Source organism: Corvus brachyrhynchos, unplaced genomic scaffold, assembly GCF_000691975.1.
Source record: "Corvus brachyrhynchos isolate BGI_N302 unplaced genomic scaffold, ASM69197v1 scaffold32, whole genome shotgun sequence".
Classification (NCBI taxonomy): Eukaryota; Metazoa; Chordata; class Aves; order Passeriformes; family Corvidae; genus Corvus; species Corvus brachyrhynchos.
In genome coordinates, this window is record NW_008237919.1 from 12,162,504 (window position 1) to 12,182,985 (window position 20,482).

The window sequence follows — 20,482 nt, forward strand, 5'->3', positions numbered from 1 at the left end:
AAGTACATATATATTCCCTTAGAAACCTACTACTGGCATGAAACTTAGATCCATTCATAATAAATTGATTAAAAAATGCAAATCAAATCTTTTTCAAACATCTCCCTTCGTCTGTACCAGTAAACGAGTCCAGTTTTCATTCTACATTAACAATATCTTTTCACGATTTGTGCACATGGTCGTAGTATTCACAGCGTGTCACAGGAAGCTCTAGTGGGTTACAGTCCACACAGCTCAAGCATTTGCTTTGAAAGGTTTAGACATTTTAAGTGTGCTCATGGTGAATTTCATAGTGGCTGCTTTATTTACATGCTGCCTATCAGAAGAGATGAAGTATTTCTGTTTCCCTAAATTAGCCCTCTCTGGAATATAATAGCAGCTTTCAAACTCACCACATGTTATCTATATATATTTTCAGTTATAAATAGGGTCATGTGTGTGAGTTAATGGGTTTAGTTCTGAAAGTGCCAAAACTTTGATCAACAGATGTAAAACAATTGGCTGGAAAGGGTGATTTTGATCAGTGTTTTATACATCAGTGTGCATTACCTGCAGTATGACAGGAAATATAACCACTACTGAAACCTTTTAATATCTGCAAGAGAGAAAACGGTGCTTGGAAATTTAAAAAAGATTAGATAACAAAAGAGCACTTGAGGCAGTGCACTTCTACTACTACTTGCAGGATACGTAATCCAGTTACAGAACCTGAAGCACAAATCATTGCAGCTTTTTTGTTTCTTCCAAGCTTTATTTAAACAATAATTCAACTATCTAGAATTTCATTTACAGTACAACAGTTCTATTTTTCTTTCTGTTCTGTGTGTTTTGTTTACATAGCCAGTGGTGGGTTTATATTTGGAAACTTCAGCTACTAAAAAAAAAAATCAGTCCCTTCATTTGCTACAAAATATTGGTAACATAAAATTCCTGGTCTCACTGACGACAGCAGAAATACTGCCATTTCAGCCACAGGGTCACATACAAACAAGTGACTGTTGGCTTCTCCACACAGCCAGGCATCCTGTGAGTAACTCCTGTGGAGTCAGTGGGGACATCAGGGCTGCGCAGGCAGGCTTCCTATTGAACAAGATGTTGACTGCAGTACTGCAACACATGTAGTTTGAATAAAGCCTCCATTCTTTAATCAGTGAAACTGTCAAACTAAGGCAACTGTAACTTCTTTGTTTACATACCAGCATCACCCAGGGAAGAAATTTACTTCTGACTGAACACAAAGAAACCTCATCTACTCATTAAAATTATACCTTATTTGAAAACACAGGCATAACATGGTTGTTGCCTGGGGAAAGGGGGAGGAACAACATGAGTATTTCTAAACATTTCCAGCCTTACCCATTTGTTGACAGACCATTGAGTTATTTTGGAAGCTCTGTCTCTGCTGCCTGACATGTCAGTTATTATACTGAAAATTTAATTGTACAAGGGCTTTGACACTGAACCTTATAAATTTGTTCCAACTGACCTTGTCTCAGTTATTTGCCAGCCTGGCACGAAGCCTTAGCAGTCATTATTTGTTCTCATGCAGTAGGTAGGGCCAGCGTGGAACAGGAGATAGAATGGACCTGACATTTTACACGACTGTAAATGAGGAAGCAGCTTTAAATAAAGAGATTAGTATGCCCACCACAAAGAGTATTGCATTTCTCTCAAACAGACCAAATTTAGGTTGTACAGAACTACTTCTTTGTACCCTGGGTGCGGCTATTTGTTCTGTAGTGTTTTCAAACATTTATTTAAATTTATTTCTGTTTTAGCATTCACTTAATTATTCCTCTCTACACATTTCATGAAAATTTTTAGAGCACAGCTTTCATGTTATGGAAAAGGTACAAGTCACTGCAACACATTAAAAGCAGAAAAAGTGTATCGGGGCCCATATGCCCAACTGGATATTTCACGAAGTTTCAGAAATCTGAAGTGCACTTTTAAATCTTTCCCTGAAAGAATCACAATGAAAAAGCAAAACACAGCAAAAGCAAAAGCCAGTGAATAAATGGCATTATATTTGAAGCACCACATCTGAAAAAGTTTCAGCAGATTTAATCCTTACTTACCCAAGTGTGAGAACAAAGCATCACCTGCAGATTCTGCAAAGGTACAGCGTGCAGTTGAGCTCCCTCTGTTGGCTCTGCAGCAGCTAAAGTGCATTCAGTAACTTCTTTCTCAACACAAATAAATCACATTGGCAACACTAATCTCTAATGTAAAAAACATTATGTTCCACTACTAAAAAATGTGAACTTCAGTTCTCATTAGAATCATTAGAATAAACAATATTTGCGCTGGAACGGGCTCCCCAGTGAAGTGTTCACTGCAGCAAGCCTGACCAAGTTCAAGAAGCGTTTGGACAGTGCTCTCGGGCACATGGAGTCACTCTTGGGAGCAGTCCTGTGCAGGGCCAGGAGCAGGACTCAATGATCCTTGTGGGTCCCTTCCAACACAGCTTATTCTGTGATTCTGTAACTCTGTAATATTTACGAAAAGGTAAAGCAGGAACTTCCAGAGACTCAGAAGTGAGTTCTATTTATGGGTCTTGGAATGGGTGTTTAGCATATAGAAATCCAAATTATCTTGCAGCTCAGTGATTTATAGGTTCTGAAAGAGAATCTCTGGATGAGTTTCTTGCACTTTTTTGTTCCATACATTCAAACAGTTGGGAAGGGAAACAAAGTCATACCCAGTGTTTAGAGAGACTGCTCAAAAATTATCAGTGTGTGCTCTCAGTGAGTTGATGGCCCCAAAGGAGAGGTGTCTGTGCAGACCCAGCTGAAAAGCAGACATGTAAACATGATTCAAGATCTCAGTGGTGAGGCTGCAAGCAAGATGGAAATGTAGAATCTCCAGGAAATGAAAACTGGAAGTGGCAACCCATGTCCATCCTTTGGGGTTATGTTTATGGTGATAACTTCTGATAGCCATTGTGCAAAGCTGCTGTTCTTTTCTTGAAGTCAGTTTTCTCTGTTTCTTTTTCTCCTAGACGTCTGGATGCCAACCACATCAACTATGTACCCCCCAACTGCTTCAATGGCTTGGTCTCCCTTAGACACCTGTGGCTAGACGATAATTCCTTGACAGAAATTCCTGTCCAAGCTTTTAGGAGTTTACCAGCACTTCAGGCAATGACATTGGCACTGAATAAAATTCATTACATACCAGACTATGCTTTTGGAAACCTCTCCAGTTTGGTAGTTCTGTAAGTTTTATTGATTGCTTTTTAAACACAATGTGTTTTTGCAGGGCTTGGCCTCTTGGAGAAACAGATTTTATTGCACCTTCCTACAGTTTGACTAACATTTGCTAAACCACTTGTTTTGATCTAGCTCAAAATTTTCCATCTTAATAAAAAAATATTCAAGGGAATTAAAAAATCACCTTATCTGGTCAGCAAAACAAACAGGAAGGGATGAATTGTGTGCTCTCTAAGATTGAATGAGGGAAGATTAGAAACAGGAAATGAACGGAAATCTTTCTGGGGGACGTGGAAAGAATGCCATCCAGTAGAAAAAATATGCATTTCCCTTCATAGAAAGTCTATGTAGTTTTGTATTTGGTTATGTTTGCATACCGGTTCAACTAACTGAAACATGCACAGCTGGCACCAAAATCTGGAAGGTATACTATGAAGCACATGGTTTCAGCTTTTTATCTTCTGGGAATGTACCAAGTGGAAAAAATCTAGACTGGCTGGAGAAGTAACTTCAGGATGCTTTGGAAAATGTTAGCATTATTAAAGAGAGAATTATATATTTGAGGTTTACAGGCTGTCAGAAACCATAGTCTTATGTAAGACACTTAACATGTTTTAGCATACTCTAGCCCTAGTGTAAGCACTGAACCAGGCACACATCAGGGTTCTTTATTGACAGTTATAGTCACTGTCTTTGCTTACATGGGGCCCCAAAAATGGGGGTTAACAGCTGACTTGTGCTGCAAAACCTTTGCCTTCTCTTTACATTAAGTATCAACCCATTCAAGTTAAAGAATGGATGGACTTGTCATTTGATTGACCTTCTAGGCTTATGTCAACAATGGAAAAGACAAAGGCTGTCTTGAACATTGTTCTCTAGATCCCCACCAGAAATGCAGTGGTAAGAGGACAGTTAAGAAATGCAGGAGAAAATAATTTCCTTTCATGCCATGCTTGCTTCTGCTCAGTTAGGTTTCTTTATTTGAGGTCTGCCTTGCTTATTTCTAATCTTCTGGGCTTTATAGTGATTAATAATTGAATCATTCCTCATGACCTGCAACATCTGATCTTTTTGGCTCATCAAAATCTTTGTGTGTGGTTCCACTTTCACTGGGTTGCTGCTCTATACAGTCTGGCAAATTTTCAACACAGTGCAAAAGTGCATGGTCAATTGGAGCAGGTTAAAATCTTTATAATTAAAGATCCAAATGGAATTTGAAAATGCACTCTTCATACTAACTAAAGCATTAAAGGTCAGAGTAATCATTAAAAATAGAGTTGATTAGGTTTCTTCCTAGGGAAGGAAAACCCCACAGAACATTTTCATATTGCTGTCAGAATCCCTGCCTTTGCTGGACAGGTAGACTCGATTTCTGTAGGTTCTGCAGAGCAGTCAGAGAGCCTCTGATCTTTAACAATATTTTCAGAGTAGAATGAAATATTTAAGGGGCCTGGCAGCCACTCATTCACAGCCTTTCTTTTCTCTTAAAGCTACTCCCTTGGTTTCCCTCCACTATAGGTGTAGGATTTTGAGGACAAAATAAAAGGAAAAATCTGGGAAGAAGGCATACTTTTTAAATTAAATGACCTGAAGTGGCTACAAGTTGAATCTACTCACATTAATGAGCTTTACTCAGAGTGTTTTTTCCATGTCAGTCTAAAAGACAAAAACGGGCAGAATTCAGAGTCGTGGGGAGTGAGGGGGCAGAATTGGTTAAAATATATAAAATTACTTTCAATTGCTAAATATTTTAGGAAGCCATTACTAATTTTTATAATTTCAAAGAAAGGCAAGTTACAGTGCTTCTAAGATTACTTAGTTTACTCATCATGGGGAAGCTACAACTTTTTGTGTTACGGCTTTTTGTCTTTTTGCATTCTGCACACCTAATGCTCCTTACCTGTCTGCTGTGTTATCCACCTCCTCTATGGCTGCTCTTTTGGGCCATACCCTTAACACCCCCTAAATATACATCTTCCAAATATACACCTCACACCCCACACATGGTTTTTAAGACATGTTAATTAACTAATTAGCTATCATTGAATATGTCTACTCATTATGCAAACCCCAGCCTGGAACTCCAGGGTATAACACTTTTGAACTATCTAGGTGGTTTTAAAACAGATCCCCTCTGTGAAACCAAATCGAAGGGTGGAGAGGTATTGGGAGAAAGGGTGGAGGGTGGTAGAGGTGCCTTCTATACATGCTCTTGCAAAAGCATGATTGCATATAATCAATGCATGCCTGAAAATAAGTTTCTTTTGATTTAACCATCAAAATGTTTTGCTTTAGTCCACTTTGTGCAGTGTGCTTTCCTGACTGCGTACTTAATGTTCCCCTGCAGACATCTCCATAACAATAGAATCTATTCCCTGGGAAAGAAATGCTTTGATGGGCTCCACAGCCTAGAGACATTGTGAGTTGACCTCTTATTTGTTTCTTCTTTTTTAGAGTGTTTTCATTAATATTCTGAAAGAATAAAAATAGCCCAAAAGCCAAATGCAGGGTTTGGCTTGCCTAATCGCTACAGGATCTAAGTGATAGTTCACAATGACTCTATGTACTAAATCCTATTTTTGACTATAAAATTAGTTTGCCTTTTTAATAAGCATTGTTAATTGATAAATTGTTTGAAAGACAGTTTTCAACTGTGTTGAGCATTGAAAAAGAAGTGACTATTCATGAACTTGCGATTGCCTAGTTTAGTACTATTTGTCTTGTTCAATCAATAAAGCAAATAGCGAGATTGGGAAATTGTCACAGTGAAAAGCTTTAACGTTAAGAAACTCTTATCATAGAGGAGAGTTATAAAATTAGATGGGTTTATTTTTTTATACCTGGAAAAAGCAAAAGTTCTAGGTAGTCAAATTATGCATGTGCTTTACAAGTGAGAGAAGAGAAATGTTTCAGTTGTATACAAGTTTTTGTCTTTAGAGAGCTCTGATAAAGAATAGCGCTGGTAAAGACTGAAACTTCCTCAAGTTTTTGCTGTAATTCTTTTTAGACCAATTCAGAATTTCTTGAGTTTTCTAGCAAAAAATATTCTCCATAAAATGCCGAACAGGAACGCAGTGTTGATGGTTAGCAGAAAGTATTTTGCTACAGTTAGTCAAATACAGATGTTGTCTGCTAGAGTCACCCACAGACCCCAGAAATGCTACAGGGACAGTAAAACTTTGCGTGTGCTTCCCCCAGCACCTGCTGCAGTCAGCTGCATCATTTCTAGAGATTTTGGATGTTTTACCCAACCAGGACAGAGGTTAAAAACCCAGTTATGAGAAAAAAATAGTTTCAGACATGGATATTGCTAGTCTAAAAGTGACTATTTGCTTTCTCATCCACAAACCTGTGTACTGAGCACTTTCATCTTTTATTAAGATCAGGAAGCAAGAAGGTTTGGGCTTCTTGGGTTTTTTTATCCCCAGTTTTGATTGCATTGATCCCTTGCCACTGAATTGCAATTTTACAGTTTGGACTTTTAGCAGTCTGTGAGTTGAGGGGAAGTCCCTTAGTGTAGCACCGGAAAGGGGGACAGGAAAGGAAGAAGGAAAATTTAATGGTTTGGTTTGTTTATTTAAGTGATATTCACATGGCACTTGGTCACAAATGGGGAAAAACAGAACAATGGAATAAATAATTGCAAGCCCAGTCCCAGCCACCTGGCATGAGCAAGATGAAAATACAGAGGACAGTCACAAACCTGGGAATGAATGTAGGTGCAGCCATTTCCCTGCAACAGGACAGTGTAGCACTTGCCTCAAGCACAGTAATTGCATAATGTATAGACCAGTTCCCAGATAGTCTCAAGATAATCTGAAGAGATCTTGGTGTAAATGACGGACGCCAGCTTTAAGATCATTTGTTTGCATTGAGGCGTAGGTCTGGAAATCACATATCACTGGAGGGCAAAACCAAACCGTACATGCCTGTAATCTCTTCTTGTCAATAAGCAGGAGAGATTTACAAGCAGGAAGGAAAGCCTTGTTGAGTTCAGACAGCAGTTTCCTGCCTGCATTACTTCAGCCTGATACTATTTCAATTTCAATCTATTGTAAACTGTGGCTTGGGTTTTGCCTGTTTAAAAAGACTTTTGCACCAGTTTTTCAGACTGTTTTCCTCACAAAGCATTGCCAGAGAGCACCACAGTAAACTGGCATACCTCAGTTTTAGTTTCAGCCATCTCCTAAATGCTAAAGGATACACATGTCATGCTGAGGGCAGAAGTAGGATTATAATCCATTCAGCCTACCAGAATAAAATCTAATTTCTGCTGCAGGATGAGCACTTGTTAAAGCAGAGGTCACTACCTTTTTACAATTCGTGTGGTTAGAAGTATTCTCTTGACTATTGACAAGTCTTAACAATTCAGTTAGAAATCTTTATAGAGAGATGTATTAGGCATGTAAAGCACAGCTCACCAAAGTAATTGAATATTCTTTTGAAAGACTTTTTCCCTATTAATACTTTAATGTAATGAAAAGTTTGGGCAATTTATAAAACAGAAAATCCCTTAGTAGTACTTGAATTCACGTACATTGTCTTTATTACAGAATAGCTAAAATGTGACTAAAAATAGAATGCTGATAAAAAACAGGAATGATAATGTGCTCTAAAATAAAGGTTTTTGGAAAATATCCATACGCTTTTGAGGATTTCCTGTCTTTTTGCTGTATGTATTTACTCAATGCACAGAAGATGATAGTTCATTACAAATGCCAACAATGCTATGTTATCTGTTATGCAGTGCATAACCGAAATAATAAAATTTATTTTTACGCAGAGATTTAAATTACAACGGTCTGGACGAGTTCCCCACTGCTATCAGGACACTAACAAACCTAAAAGAACTGTAAGTACAGAGCTTATATTAGGAAGAAGGATGTTTTGTCTAGTATGTGATTTTTTTTTTTAATGCTGGTGATTTTATCAGCAATCCTTAAAAACTGATATCCTAGGAAAAACTAATAAACATGCCAACATACATAAAAAATAATTTTCAATGTTCAACTTAGACCATTCAAGTTCTGACAACTTTTATTTTTATACTGCCTTGTGCAGCAGGTTTTTTCCAGGCACTTCCTCTTTGGAATTCAATAAATAATAAACACAATTAATTCACTTTTAGTGCCAAACATAACAGTTAGATTTTGCAAACAATCCAATAGTCTTCTAGCTAAGAAGGCATGGCATCCTTATTAAACCAGTCCGTCAGGTTTAATTAAATTTTACTAACTTCCCTCCCTCATTTCCATTAAATTAAAGCAATTTCTTTTCAATATGTATAGTCACTTCTTTGTAATGTTGTGAATAAAACACTTTTGTATGCGCAGGTATAGTGTGCATTAAGAAAATCAACAATTAAATGAAATTAATCAAATTTATTTTGAAAAACAGTTGAATTATTAAAAATAAAAAGTAATTAAATCATATTTATACATCATACACATAATGTATACATCAGTGCATGTTTTCAGAATTCTTTCCATTTGACTAATTTACCAAGTTAGTGGTACTATCAGCATAGATTTTTGACAAAAATAAGTAATCACATACTAGTTGGACACGGTTGTACTCCTGCTACATCACAAACTGATGTAAAAACCAATTTTAAGTAGCTACCTGAGATTTTTTCCAGAGCAGGGACCCCTGGCCACTGTGGACTCCTGCTCAGCACCTCCAGTGTTGCCAGAATGCAGCTCTGGAAGCGGTAGCGGGACTGTGAGTCTCTCAGCCCAAACGTTCTCAACTGCTGTTTATGCCATAAAGTAATTGATGTGAAATCCAGTGACCTCAAGGGATTGCCTTTTCGATGACCTCTGGAGTCAGTAGCCACAAATGGATAACTCAGTTTGCGGCAAATGCGCTTGGTCCAGCAAAGTGCCTGATGTGCCTGAGGTTGCATGCTGGCCCCCACAGGATTTCACCTCCAAGGATCAAACTGTTCCACCCACGCTCCTATGTGCAAGAAACATTTGGGGGCTGAAATTGCAACCTGACATCCCAAATCCAGCACAGATCATGAAACCATGTGGTTCCGTGCTTTGTGTGGGCCCTGGGAGCTGATCTTGTAAGGATGGGATGTCTTCCACAGATCCACATGGGAGCCCAGCCCCACAGAGGCTCAGCTCATTGCAGGGTCACCTTAGTAAGGGTGTTTCTGGGTGGGACCTCATGTCTCTCTCAGAGTTTCTGCCTGGGCTGAAAACACAAACTGCGACCTTTTTGTCCACAGATAGTAGCAGATACTGCTCTCTGAGCTAGTCATGGCATTTCCTTGTTTTTCTGCCTTGCAAGGAATCCCATTCAGAACCAGTCAGTTTGCTGGTTCTACATGAGATGCTGTTACTGCTTAGAGTCTGCATCTACATCTTGTTACTGCATGCAAAGCAAGTAGGGATGTAAAGCCTTGCTCTGTAGCTCAATGCCTAAACAAGTAAAACCAATAATGTGGGACCTGTTCAAGTAATGGCCAAGCGTGCTTGCATCAGTGAACAATTGGAGGCTTAGTAATGCATAAATTTAAGCTGGGAAGCATTCTTCATACCCGACTGAACTAATGGGAGTTTCCCACACAAATCGTCATTGTTCTTTTGAAATCTTAGTTGTTCCTTTTGTTTTTCACAGTGGAGAATTACTCATATGATTGAAATCCAGTAATTAATGATGAGACAAAGATTTGGCTTCCTATCCAGCAAGCACAACTACATTTTGTTTGTGTCCGCATTTAAAATATCTCAACAAGAAGGTGGTTGTGCAGGGATCAACATTACAATATGGTGTATAAATAATTTACTTGATAAACTTGTGCCATCCAGCAAAAGAAGTAGTTGCAGTTTAACAAGCACAGGGGGAAATATATTGTTAGCTACTTAATTATTAATATCTAACTATTAATGTTGTTAGCTCATGTACATGTGTATATTTACATTATATCTATATACATACATGCATATACTCTGAATTTTAAAATGCCATTTTGAAATTTGCTTCATCTGAATGGTTTTGTTCATTTAGAAAAGTGCAGAATTTCAGCAATTTTGCTGCTTTTCTTCTTCTCTTTTTTTTTTCCTTACCATATGATCAATTTTTTCTTTTGTAGGGGATTTCATAGCAATAACATCAAGTCAATACCTGAGCGTGCTTTTGTGGGTAATCCATCACTTATTACAATGTAAGTGATAAGAATATTTTCAATGACTCTTTGTATTAGAGAACATGGAACTAAGTATCATATTTGCAGCTAATTGTCAAATAGCTTCTCTTGTGAGTACACTTTGTAGCACCATGCAAGCCTACAAGCTCATATCTTTCCAGCTTCATGGAAAGAATGGCAGTCCGTGTGCCCTGTTTAAGGGAAACAAGTAGTGGTCTCTGGCTCTGACCTTTTATTCAAATGGTTTCTTCTAAATCTCTTAGCATTACTGGCCATGTAAAAGCTGGTAAAAATTGCTCTTGGTGGACTCTGGACTGAATTCCAATCATCTTACATGAAAATGCACTTAATGGACAACTTCAAATTAAGAAATTGCAAAATAAGTGTGAGAAAAATAATGACTCATCTCGAGTAATATTCTATGAGCAAAAGCAGCATGACTTCAAAAGGGCAAAGGAACCTCTTCCTAATAGGGGAAGTAGTGACTTCTTCATGTGCTATCCTTAAATTTGTCTCAGATCATAGGAAAATTCTGCATATGTGAATTTCTATCTTTGCAAACCTGTGAGGAAGAGGGAATATTTTGTTGACTAGCTTCTGGCTTTAAAACAGGAAGACAGTGACTACTTGAATATTCAAAATGTGAAATGTGGCTGGTGAATATAGATTAGAGGATGAGAAAAGCCCAGAAGTTCACCTCTGCTACAACCAGAGGGGCAGAGTCTGTGATTCATCACAGAGAGTTTACTCATTTGTTTATAGTATAACAATATAATATATTTAGAATCTTTTAAAATATTTTTCATTAAATGTTTTTTTATCCTCTTTTTTCAGACATTTTTATGATAACCCTATCCAGCTCGTTGGAAAATCTGCTTTTCAACACTTACCAGAACTAAGAACTCTGTATGTGTTTACTTTTTTATTTTAGTTGTCTTTTTATATTGCAATATTAGAGTTGTCCCACACATCCATCACCATAATTTTATTGAATTTTTTTTTTTTTTTAATTCTAGGACCTTAAATGGTGCTTCACAGTTAACAGAGTTTCCTGATCTGACAGGGACTACAAGTCTGGAGAGTTTGTAAGTGCTAGAGATGTATTTTTGATTTGTTTTATTTCCTTCTATGCTTACTTATTGTAAAAAAAGTCCTAAAAATTTTTTTTGTTTTTCAATCTTTAAAAAGTTCTTTTTTTTCATAAATTCTTTCAACAGGACACTCACAGGAGCACAGATCACCTCTCTCCCCAAATCAGCTTGTGACCAGTTACCTAATCTCCAAGTGCTGTACGTTTCAGTAAGATTATTAACATGACATTAATGCAATAGATTAATAGACAAATGAAACTATTATGATTTCAAAATTACCTGATTACTGCTATTTCTGTGTATCACATTACTTCCTAGGAATTCAGCTCAGGGAGCTGGCCGCTGCGTTATTTAAAAACTTTACAACCCACTAGCAATCAGGATTTCCCATACATTGTTGAGAAAGATGATTACTTAGAGTATTTTTAGGAAAGGATAAAAAGGTTCTTGATTTTGTTTGAAAAAACACAGAACTACCTTATTTTCATGCATTCTGTCTCTCATACAGTACTTTGGGAATTTTTTTCTCACTAAGGCAAATAATTCATTGAAGTGAATAGAAAATATAACTAAGGACTGCAGTTATGAGTTATGCTCCTCTTTTAGTTTCTTTCCCAACCAGACATAAGTAGCTGACTGAAATTTTAATAAACTATTCCTTGACATAGTTGGGCATATTTGATATGCTAAATATACAATATTATTTTAACTTGGAAATTTCCTTGGAGTTTGCTTAATCACTAAGGAAAGTAATCATTGTGTCCACTTCTTTGAGAATGAGCCAAGAGCACTTTCCTCTATGTATTACATCACTAGGAATGTATTTGGTATTAATTCTCTGGCCAACATTGAAATAGCACTAATTATAATGCATTATTTGAATACCAGAGTGAATGTCAAGAACATTTCCAGAAAAAATTAAGTTTTAGTTGATGGACTCAATATAATCATTTCCAGAGTGATAAAACACAGAGTCTGCTGCCAGAAGAAAGTCTACCCACAGAATTAAGTTTAAGTATGTCCTGTATCATTCAAAAACAATAAATAACCTCAAAACAGAGGACAAACAAATAATATAGCAATTAATAACTTAGAGAGTTCATAGTAGAGTAGGACTGTACATTGGAAATTCACATTTTTTATTTTTGAGTATTACCCTATATTATTACAGCTGATTCTTAAAAGATCAGGGAACTGATTTATCAGCAATTTCAAGTACTCAGGGGCTGCTCTTTCCCCATTGCTGCCAGATTGGAACAAGCCTGCCAAGTCCCATTTCGGTTTGCACATCAGTTTTGGCTGTGCCATGGAGGATAATGGTGCACTGAACCCACGAGTTGCTTGGAGACTGAGACCTTGCAGGGGGTCCCTGGCTCAGATGCACTCTCAAACACAACAAGTGCAAACACTGCTTTGAAAGGCAATGTGTGCATCCTACCCAGCCACCAACACTTCCAAGTGTGGATTAATGTACACAGAGGCTTCCTGGATGTGTGCACACCTGCAGTAAAGGTGTGTGTGAGAACACTGTCCCAGCAGTCCTCCAAAGACTGCCCTCAGCACAGCTGGGAATGCACCTCAACACAGGAAACAAAACCACATGCCCTCTGCTGCTGCCAAGAGCCTCATGTATTAAGAAAGTGGGGAAAAAAGACCTTAAAAATAAACAAGTAAAATATTTCCTGGCACTCTGACAGAAACTGAGGGGAGATTGCTCTCAAGTTCAGGGGTTTTTTCGGTGTGTGAGGAGGGAGTGTCAGTATGTACAACATTCAAGCTGGTAACATATTTTTAAGAAGACCTAAGTGATAAACCTGTGGATGACAGAATAGCCACTGTCTGCCAGACATACAAAACATCCTTTACCTTGGCCTGAAAGCTTCTACCTCACTTGAATCCTCCTCTGTAATGTCTGATTTGGACCACAGTGCTCCTTTTTTTGTACACAAAAAACCTCCCAAAACAGAACCATGTTGATGTTTGCCTTTGCACAGAGTAAAATCAGAGTAGAATACCTTAAAGACACACACAGTCATTACTTGCGCTCCTTCCACAAATCATATATAAAATAGTCCAAATGCCCTTGTTGGAACAATAACAGTGAAAATACAGTTTTACCAAGGAATTAAATAGGTGGTTATGAACCAGTTTTAGAGAATTGGAGAAGTGAGAAGAATTTCAGAAGTGAAAAGTGATTACTCTTTCATGTGATAGTACTGGATAACTGTGAAAAAGGACATTTTTTCTAATTCTAGGCATAAGCTTTTTTTCTCTATTCTTTTCACAAGCAAATTTCCCATTTAGGTTTCCCTGAGCAACACACACACACACACACACATACACATATATATATATATATTGGATGAGACTCTTGGGTGGTGGGGGCTGGTGTTTGGTTCATTTTTTTTTTCCCCTTCAGTTTCTGCAAATTGCCTGAGCTTGGTTTTGATTAGTTATATTATACTATAAATCAGTCCAGATGTTTCAGTTATTCTGTGATTTGTTGTGTTTTGGCTCAAGTCTTTTTAAGGTTTTTTTTGCCCCCATGTAGTGATTGATTTCAAAGTTAGTTCCAATATTTTTTCGACCATTTCCCTCAGTTCTAAGATGTAGCAGTCTAAGGATCAGAGGCAATACTGCTTAATTAAATGTGTAGTGGGAAGCTGATTGTGATTCTTACCAGAAAAATACAGGATCTTTGAAAAAATATGAGTATATATGCTTAGTAGATTATTTTAAATGGTTTAAATATTTATCAAAATGTAAACATTATAAATATGAAGTCTGTGATATAAATCCAGATGGCCAATATCATTACTGTAAAACACTCAGCAGAGCTCTACAATTCAGGCAGGAAATCTTCAGACAATGCAAGGAATTTGCAAATGTGGATATGGAGTTAATGTATCTTGCCTTTTCACCTCCTCTCTCCTCTTCAGTTAGAAATCAAAATGTGACAGATGAGACATAAGTGAGTTTGTACACTTCTATTCTTCTGTGACTGTGGATAAAAACAAATTATTTTTAATTGACCATGAAAGTACACAATGAAAGCTATTTTTCTTTTAACATGCCTTTGATGTTAATCTGTTTGTTTCTCGTATAATTCAGGGATCTGTCTTATAACCTGCTGGAAGATTTACCCTGTTTTACTGCATGTAAAAAACTCCAGAAAATGTAAGTGTCAAACCACCCAAAGAAGCTTAAAAAGAAGCATCTATGTGTGTTTGAGTATAATTAACTTGGTTATTGCTGGCTGATTTGACATACCCCAGATACACTTTACTGAAGTGGATCATGAACACAATCTAAAACACCTCAAAGTGCCCTCCAAGTATCTTTGAAACTGAGGAGATTCTTATTGCTGTTTCAGTGACTTGCATCACAATGAAATCGCTGAAATCAAAGCAGACACGTTTCGGCAGCTGGCTGCTCTTCGGTCTCTGTGAGTACCCCCTAGCAGACGTTCACACAGGTTCTCAAAAATATGGGGTATACAATGTCTGCTCGTGATGTACCCCAAAGGATCCTTATTTCAGTTTTTTCTTGCTATGATCTTTTGCCTGAGTTTATAACTGTGAAAGGAGAGCAAACATTGTGAAGTTTAGCATCTGCAGCAACGAATTAAAATATGTAAGCTTATAGCCATAAAAACTGTTACTTCTAAATGTTTCTAATGGAGGTGGAGAAAGTTACTGAGCCAGAGCTGGTATCTGTTGGCAGGTTCACGTTATAATCAGCTCTAGGGAGTGGGAAATCTTTTTACAGAGAACAGCATCTTAAGACATAGAGTCCAGTCACGTGCAGGTTTCCAGTTTTCACACAGACACATGTGCTAGAGGAGTAATTTTGTCAAGAAATTACTCATGGTTGTAACTTTTTGCAGAATTGAACCCATACATTTTTTTAAGAGTTGCTCTCAGTCTTTTTGACTTTTCAGGGGCGGTGAAAATTGAGATTAGGAAGTTAAGCCTATTGACCATGGTTTTGGTGTTCTTAGTCACATGAGAACATTTTAGAAGACTTAGTCCGTATAACCCACCCTTCTTTCTGCTGTCTTAAGAGGCAGTGAAGGAGATTGAAAAGCCTTGGGCTGTGGTGAGCATTAAGACATTTTAAGTTGTCAGTTTAATAGCACCACAACTGACTAACAATTAAAAAATGGAAAAAATACTTTGCACTGTGAGGTATGCAGGAGCTTATTGAAAATATTGGCATGTAATTAATACCTTTTTTATATTTAGGCCTCCTAATCAAGTGTTTGAAAACTTCCATATTCACTCAGTGGGTATGTAATTTTCTACTCACTTTTCTTGTAGGGATTTAGCTTGGAACAAAATTAAAATTATTCACCCCAATGCCTTCTCCTCTTTACCATCTCTGATCAAACTGTAAGTATTTGTATATCTTATACATTCAAATTTTTCCGTTTTTCTTGCAAGAGTATACAAAAATCTAGTAACTTGGGTGCCCCAGCAGAAATGAAGGGTTTCTCTGTTCTAATCATCTGGTCTCTTGAATCCATATCTAAATGTCTGCTTTCTTGTACTTCCCCAATTCATGTAGGTATTACAGCAAAGCTGCATCCAACACTGTGTAATGATTTGGGGTCCATGAAGATTATCAGTGCATCTGCCTCTTTTTATTCAATTTGTTAGCAGTTTAGTCTGTTTTAGCAGTGGGAAATATTTCCTGTTAGTTGTGTTTCAGGCCTCAGGAATTGGATTAAAAATCAAATAACTTTTTCCAGAATGCATCTTTATTTCATTGTTCCTCATTTGATGAAATAGTTTTCCTTCTTTAGTTAGTGCAGCCAGAGCAGTTAGTGGTCAAAACATCAGCAGACATTTTTGCAGGCCTTGTTCACAAGCACTTCTCAGTGCTTAATTTTTTTCTTTCTTCCAACTGTCACTTAATGCTTTTTTAATATGAATCCCTGAGGCATTGGCTGTATGGGGAAGATGTGAAAAGAAATTCCTCTGAAGTCATTGTGCTGTATGGTTGTCACAAAGATATGATACTGGGCATTTGCTCTCAGATAATTTGGTAGCTGCTAAAAAGCCTAAATTTGGAGAGGTATTCATTTCTGTTGATGTGCAAAGCTTTCTGAATGGTGCACTGACAAATGTCCACACAGACAATTTTGTCTATAATATCCCTTTTGGGGCCCTCCTGAGAGCTTACCTACCTTGTGAGGTGAGCAGTAAATTGTAGCTTTGGACAATAACATATGACAGTCAGAGAGGGTTAAAGAAAAAAGCCCTCAAACACACAGACAGTAACACGGTGTACCAGTGTTTCCTGAAATGCTAGTCTCTAACCTTGGTCTGACTCAATCATTTTTACCATTGCACCAGGACCTGAATTTCACCTTTGGTGTTTAATGGTGCTGTGTGCAAGACACACACTAAATCAGATAGGTAGAAGCCCAGTCCATCAACATACCTTATTTTATGCCTAGGCCTTAGATTTCAGTATATAGTCCAGACTTTGCTGTTCAGCCTCGGACCTAAAAGCGTTTCAACTGCATCAGACTCCACTTCTTTCTCCTTGACTGTTGACCATCTAGGATATTGCAGAGTAGATAATTTTGAGGAGGACTGAAAAGACTCATTGAATAAATGGGAGAGAGAGTGAGAGAGTGAGAGAGCGCAAAGTAGAAAACAGTACCTCTGGACTCCCCTTCTTTCACAGCTTTGCAATATCTCCTTGATCACTTACCACTTTTTCATTCACCTGTTTTACTTTCCTCAAGTTATGTATCTGTGTTCATCTGCTCTGTCTTCCCTCAGCCACTCAGACAAACCTCAGCTTGGAAATGTCATCTCCCTCTGCTCCAGCCCAGACCTGTCCTTTCCTGAAACGCACATCTTCCCCATACACCTGACCTGCTCTTTGGGGAGCTTTCAGGGCAGCCATGCCCTGTAGCATCCCACTAAACCTTTTAAATTGTGGGAAGCTGTTCTGGCTCCTTTGAGTTCAAACAGTCAAGTGAGAAGATTTTAAATTCACTTGCTGGTCTCAAAACTGGCAGTATGAATGGAGTCAAAATCTGGGAACAGAGTCCCAACCAACTGCTAGATGTTACTGTTAGCTTTCTGCTAGACATAAAGGTGAGTACTCCTGAGCAGTGCTGCAGCTTTGCTGCGTTCACTGGGCCTCTGTTTAATACAGGCATTTTTTATTGAGTTAGAAAACTTTAACCTGTTTTTTCAATGTGACACTTCTAGTGCTGAAAAAAAAATGAAAACTGTAAGCTGATTTTTATTTGCTGTTACGCAGGGATGTGTCATCCAACCTTTTGTCGTCTTTTCCTGTGACTGGGCTACATGGTTTAACTCATTTAAAATTAACAGGAAATCATGCCCTACAAAGTTTGATAACATCTGAAAATTTTCCAGAACTCAAGTGAGTATATCATTAAAACTAATAAGCCACATTTGTGTTCATGTGCAATGGAAGGTGTGTCAGTGTGTAACGCATGTTACTTCGTACTGTCAGTCTTTGATCTGTGCCATTAAAAGTAAAGCAAATATGATAAAAATGATAGACTTCTTTTATTATGCTCACTTTCAACTGAAGAAACTGTGAAGGTTTTGAAATATTAACCCCAGTACTTGCTTAGTACAAGCCACATCTGCTTCCTGGTGATATGTTTCAAAAGCTGTTAAAACAATATCACTGGCAGCTTAGTGATATGTCCTTCTTCTACTGGACTGTGCTTACAGAACTCCCATTATATGTTATGAGAACACAGCAAATACAAGGGAAGAATATACTCCTGAAAGACCAAAAGATTTGACCTCTTTTGTTTGAACATGATTTTTCTGTAATCTTTTGATTAAGATTCAGATAATACTTTGCCAGTATTACTAACACATTTTGATACTAATAATTTCTGCGGGTCCTCTGCAATATGGGAAGGAAGCGTCCTCTAAAGATCATTTGCAGCTCTGCCAGTCACTGGGTGACCATGGCCCATGTGGGGATTGAACCCAAGACCTTGGCATTATTAGCACCATGCTATAACCAACTGAACTAATTTCAGGGTTACAGCAAAGAGGATTTTGTCTCTGACTTCAGGGTATTTGGGAGTGTCCCCTAACTCTCCTTTCATTTTTATATTTTAATTAGAAGATGCTAAGTGCAACATATATTTTATCACGTTTTACTGTAAAAAGTTTGGTATCAGAAAATATGAAACAACTAAACAGTGTGCACATAGTTACAAAATCACAGAGTGGTTGAGGTTGAAAGGGACCTTTGAGGCTGTCTTGTTCCAACCACCTGCTCAGGCAGGGGCACCTGGAGCCCGTTGCTCGGGACCACATCCAGACAGCTTTAGAGTATCTCCAAAGATGGAGAGTCCATCCTTATGATGTTTTCACTGGATTTGCCTTTTGCGCTGGAAAAGGCCCAAGAGTCTTAGCAGGCAGACAGTTCAATATGTGACCAGTAATGACAAGGACTGGAGTGTTTGGAGTTATCAATAAGGGAATGATGAATAGAAGTGTGGAGCTGATTAAAGCTCTGTGTACAGCACTGGAGGGATCCACCCTAGAACAATTCTGTGATGGCACGTTAATACAAACCGAGATAAGAGCTGCAAAAAATGGTACCAAGGTTAGGAAACAATGCCCTAAAAGTCTTAATAAACCCAAAATTGGTAGTTTGTCACAGAGGAGATTAGGCAATGACTTCATCAAGTGCAAGATAATGTTGCACTTTATGTTAACTATAACGTTAACATTCAAGGTACTAGTGGTCTCTTTTACATTAGAGATCTTGAGATAGGTCTCAGAGGCCAAGGAGCAAGTACCATAAAAATCATGATTGGTTGAGACTGGGCTTATATCATACTTTTTCTTCTCTCACTGGCTTTGCCCAAATGCTAAGACAGGTGACAATTCTAAAATAATTGAAGTTTCTTTAAAAGAATGTACACACAAGAAAATGGATTACTTCCAACCTGGCAAGTATGTAATGATGTATATACCATGACCTAGAGGCATAAGAGGTGCTGCAGTAATCCTAGAAAAATCCATTATTCAACTGAATTATGTATAACTAAGATTTTTTTAATTCTTTTCTCAAAATTATACTTTATATGAATTTCCCATCAGTAAAATGGTGTACATTGCTCAAATGAAAGTACAGTGTATTTCAGTGTAACAATTGTTAGCAAGGATGTGTCAAACTAACTTAATTCTTTTAAAAAAATTATTCAAAGTATGAATAATATATCTAGAGTCAATTACATCTGTAAGAACAAATTATATCCAGTCAGCAGAGAATAGGGTAAAATCCTGACCTACAGTCTGTGTGACTTTTACCGTAAATCAAAATGAGGTCAGGATTTCACAGGATCACTGCACAGGTAATGCACAAAGCACCAAACTTGAACAGAGATCTAAAACAAAATGAAATTTCACCCTTTGCAATTGTTGTAACTAGCCAATGGTTACATTAAAGACAAATTCCTGTATAAAAACTTCCTACTCATCTAAATTCATCAATACAGACACATCAAAGAGCTGAGCATCCCCTTCCCCATCATCAGCAGTAGCACTAGGACACTCTACAGAGCTGAGCCCAGCCTATTACAGCAAGCCTTGAGGAAGCAAAGTCAGGCTGCCAGCCACTCCTTCCTTCTTTATCTGATGCTTTGATTCAGCGCTGAAAAGAACTCAGTGCTTTGCTCCATTCATCATAACTGTGCCTTCCTGTTCACCATTAACTCCACACCTTTGTGAGGGAGGACACGACCTTGTGTTCTCTGCTGCTTAATCTAAAAACAGAAAAAAGAGGCATTCCTTGCTAGAGGAAAAAAATTATCAAGGATACAGATATCATTAGTAAGATAAGGAGTATATAAAAATAAAGTTTGCCAGTATTTCTAAGAGTTTAATTTGACAAAGTCCAAATCTAATCACCCACATCAAATAAGCACCAGCCATAAAAAGGACTGCCTTCAGCACTGTATTCCAGAGAGCTCCTTCTTTTTTTTTTTTTTTTTTTTTTTT

General features: G+C 37.7%; 1 protein-coding gene across 1 annotated transcript in view; it reads left to right on the forward strand.

The window, feature by feature from the left end:
- Nucleotides 1-20,482, forward strand: part of LGR5 (leucine rich repeat containing G protein-coupled receptor 5) — a 152,570-nt gene that overhangs the window by 123,237 nt on the left and 8,851 nt on the right. Inside the window, exons 6-16 of the mRNA XM_008632814.2 lie at nucleotides 3,002-3,217; nucleotides 5,560-5,631; nucleotides 7,996-8,064; nucleotides 10,315-10,386; nucleotides 11,203-11,274; nucleotides 11,385-11,453; nucleotides 11,586-11,657; nucleotides 14,571-14,636; nucleotides 14,833-14,904; nucleotides 15,779-15,850; nucleotides 17,742-17,867. Of these exons, the coding sequence (XP_008631036.2) occupies nucleotides 3,002-3,217; nucleotides 5,560-5,631; nucleotides 7,996-8,064; nucleotides 10,315-10,386; nucleotides 11,203-11,274; nucleotides 11,385-11,453; nucleotides 11,586-11,657; nucleotides 14,571-14,636; nucleotides 14,833-14,904; nucleotides 15,779-15,850; nucleotides 17,742-17,867 (978 nt within the window). The remainder of the gene's footprint in view (nucleotides 1-3,001; nucleotides 3,218-5,559; nucleotides 5,632-7,995; nucleotides 8,065-10,314; nucleotides 10,387-11,202; nucleotides 11,275-11,384; nucleotides 11,454-11,585; nucleotides 11,658-14,570; nucleotides 14,637-14,832; nucleotides 14,905-15,778; nucleotides 15,851-17,741; nucleotides 17,868-20,482) is intronic.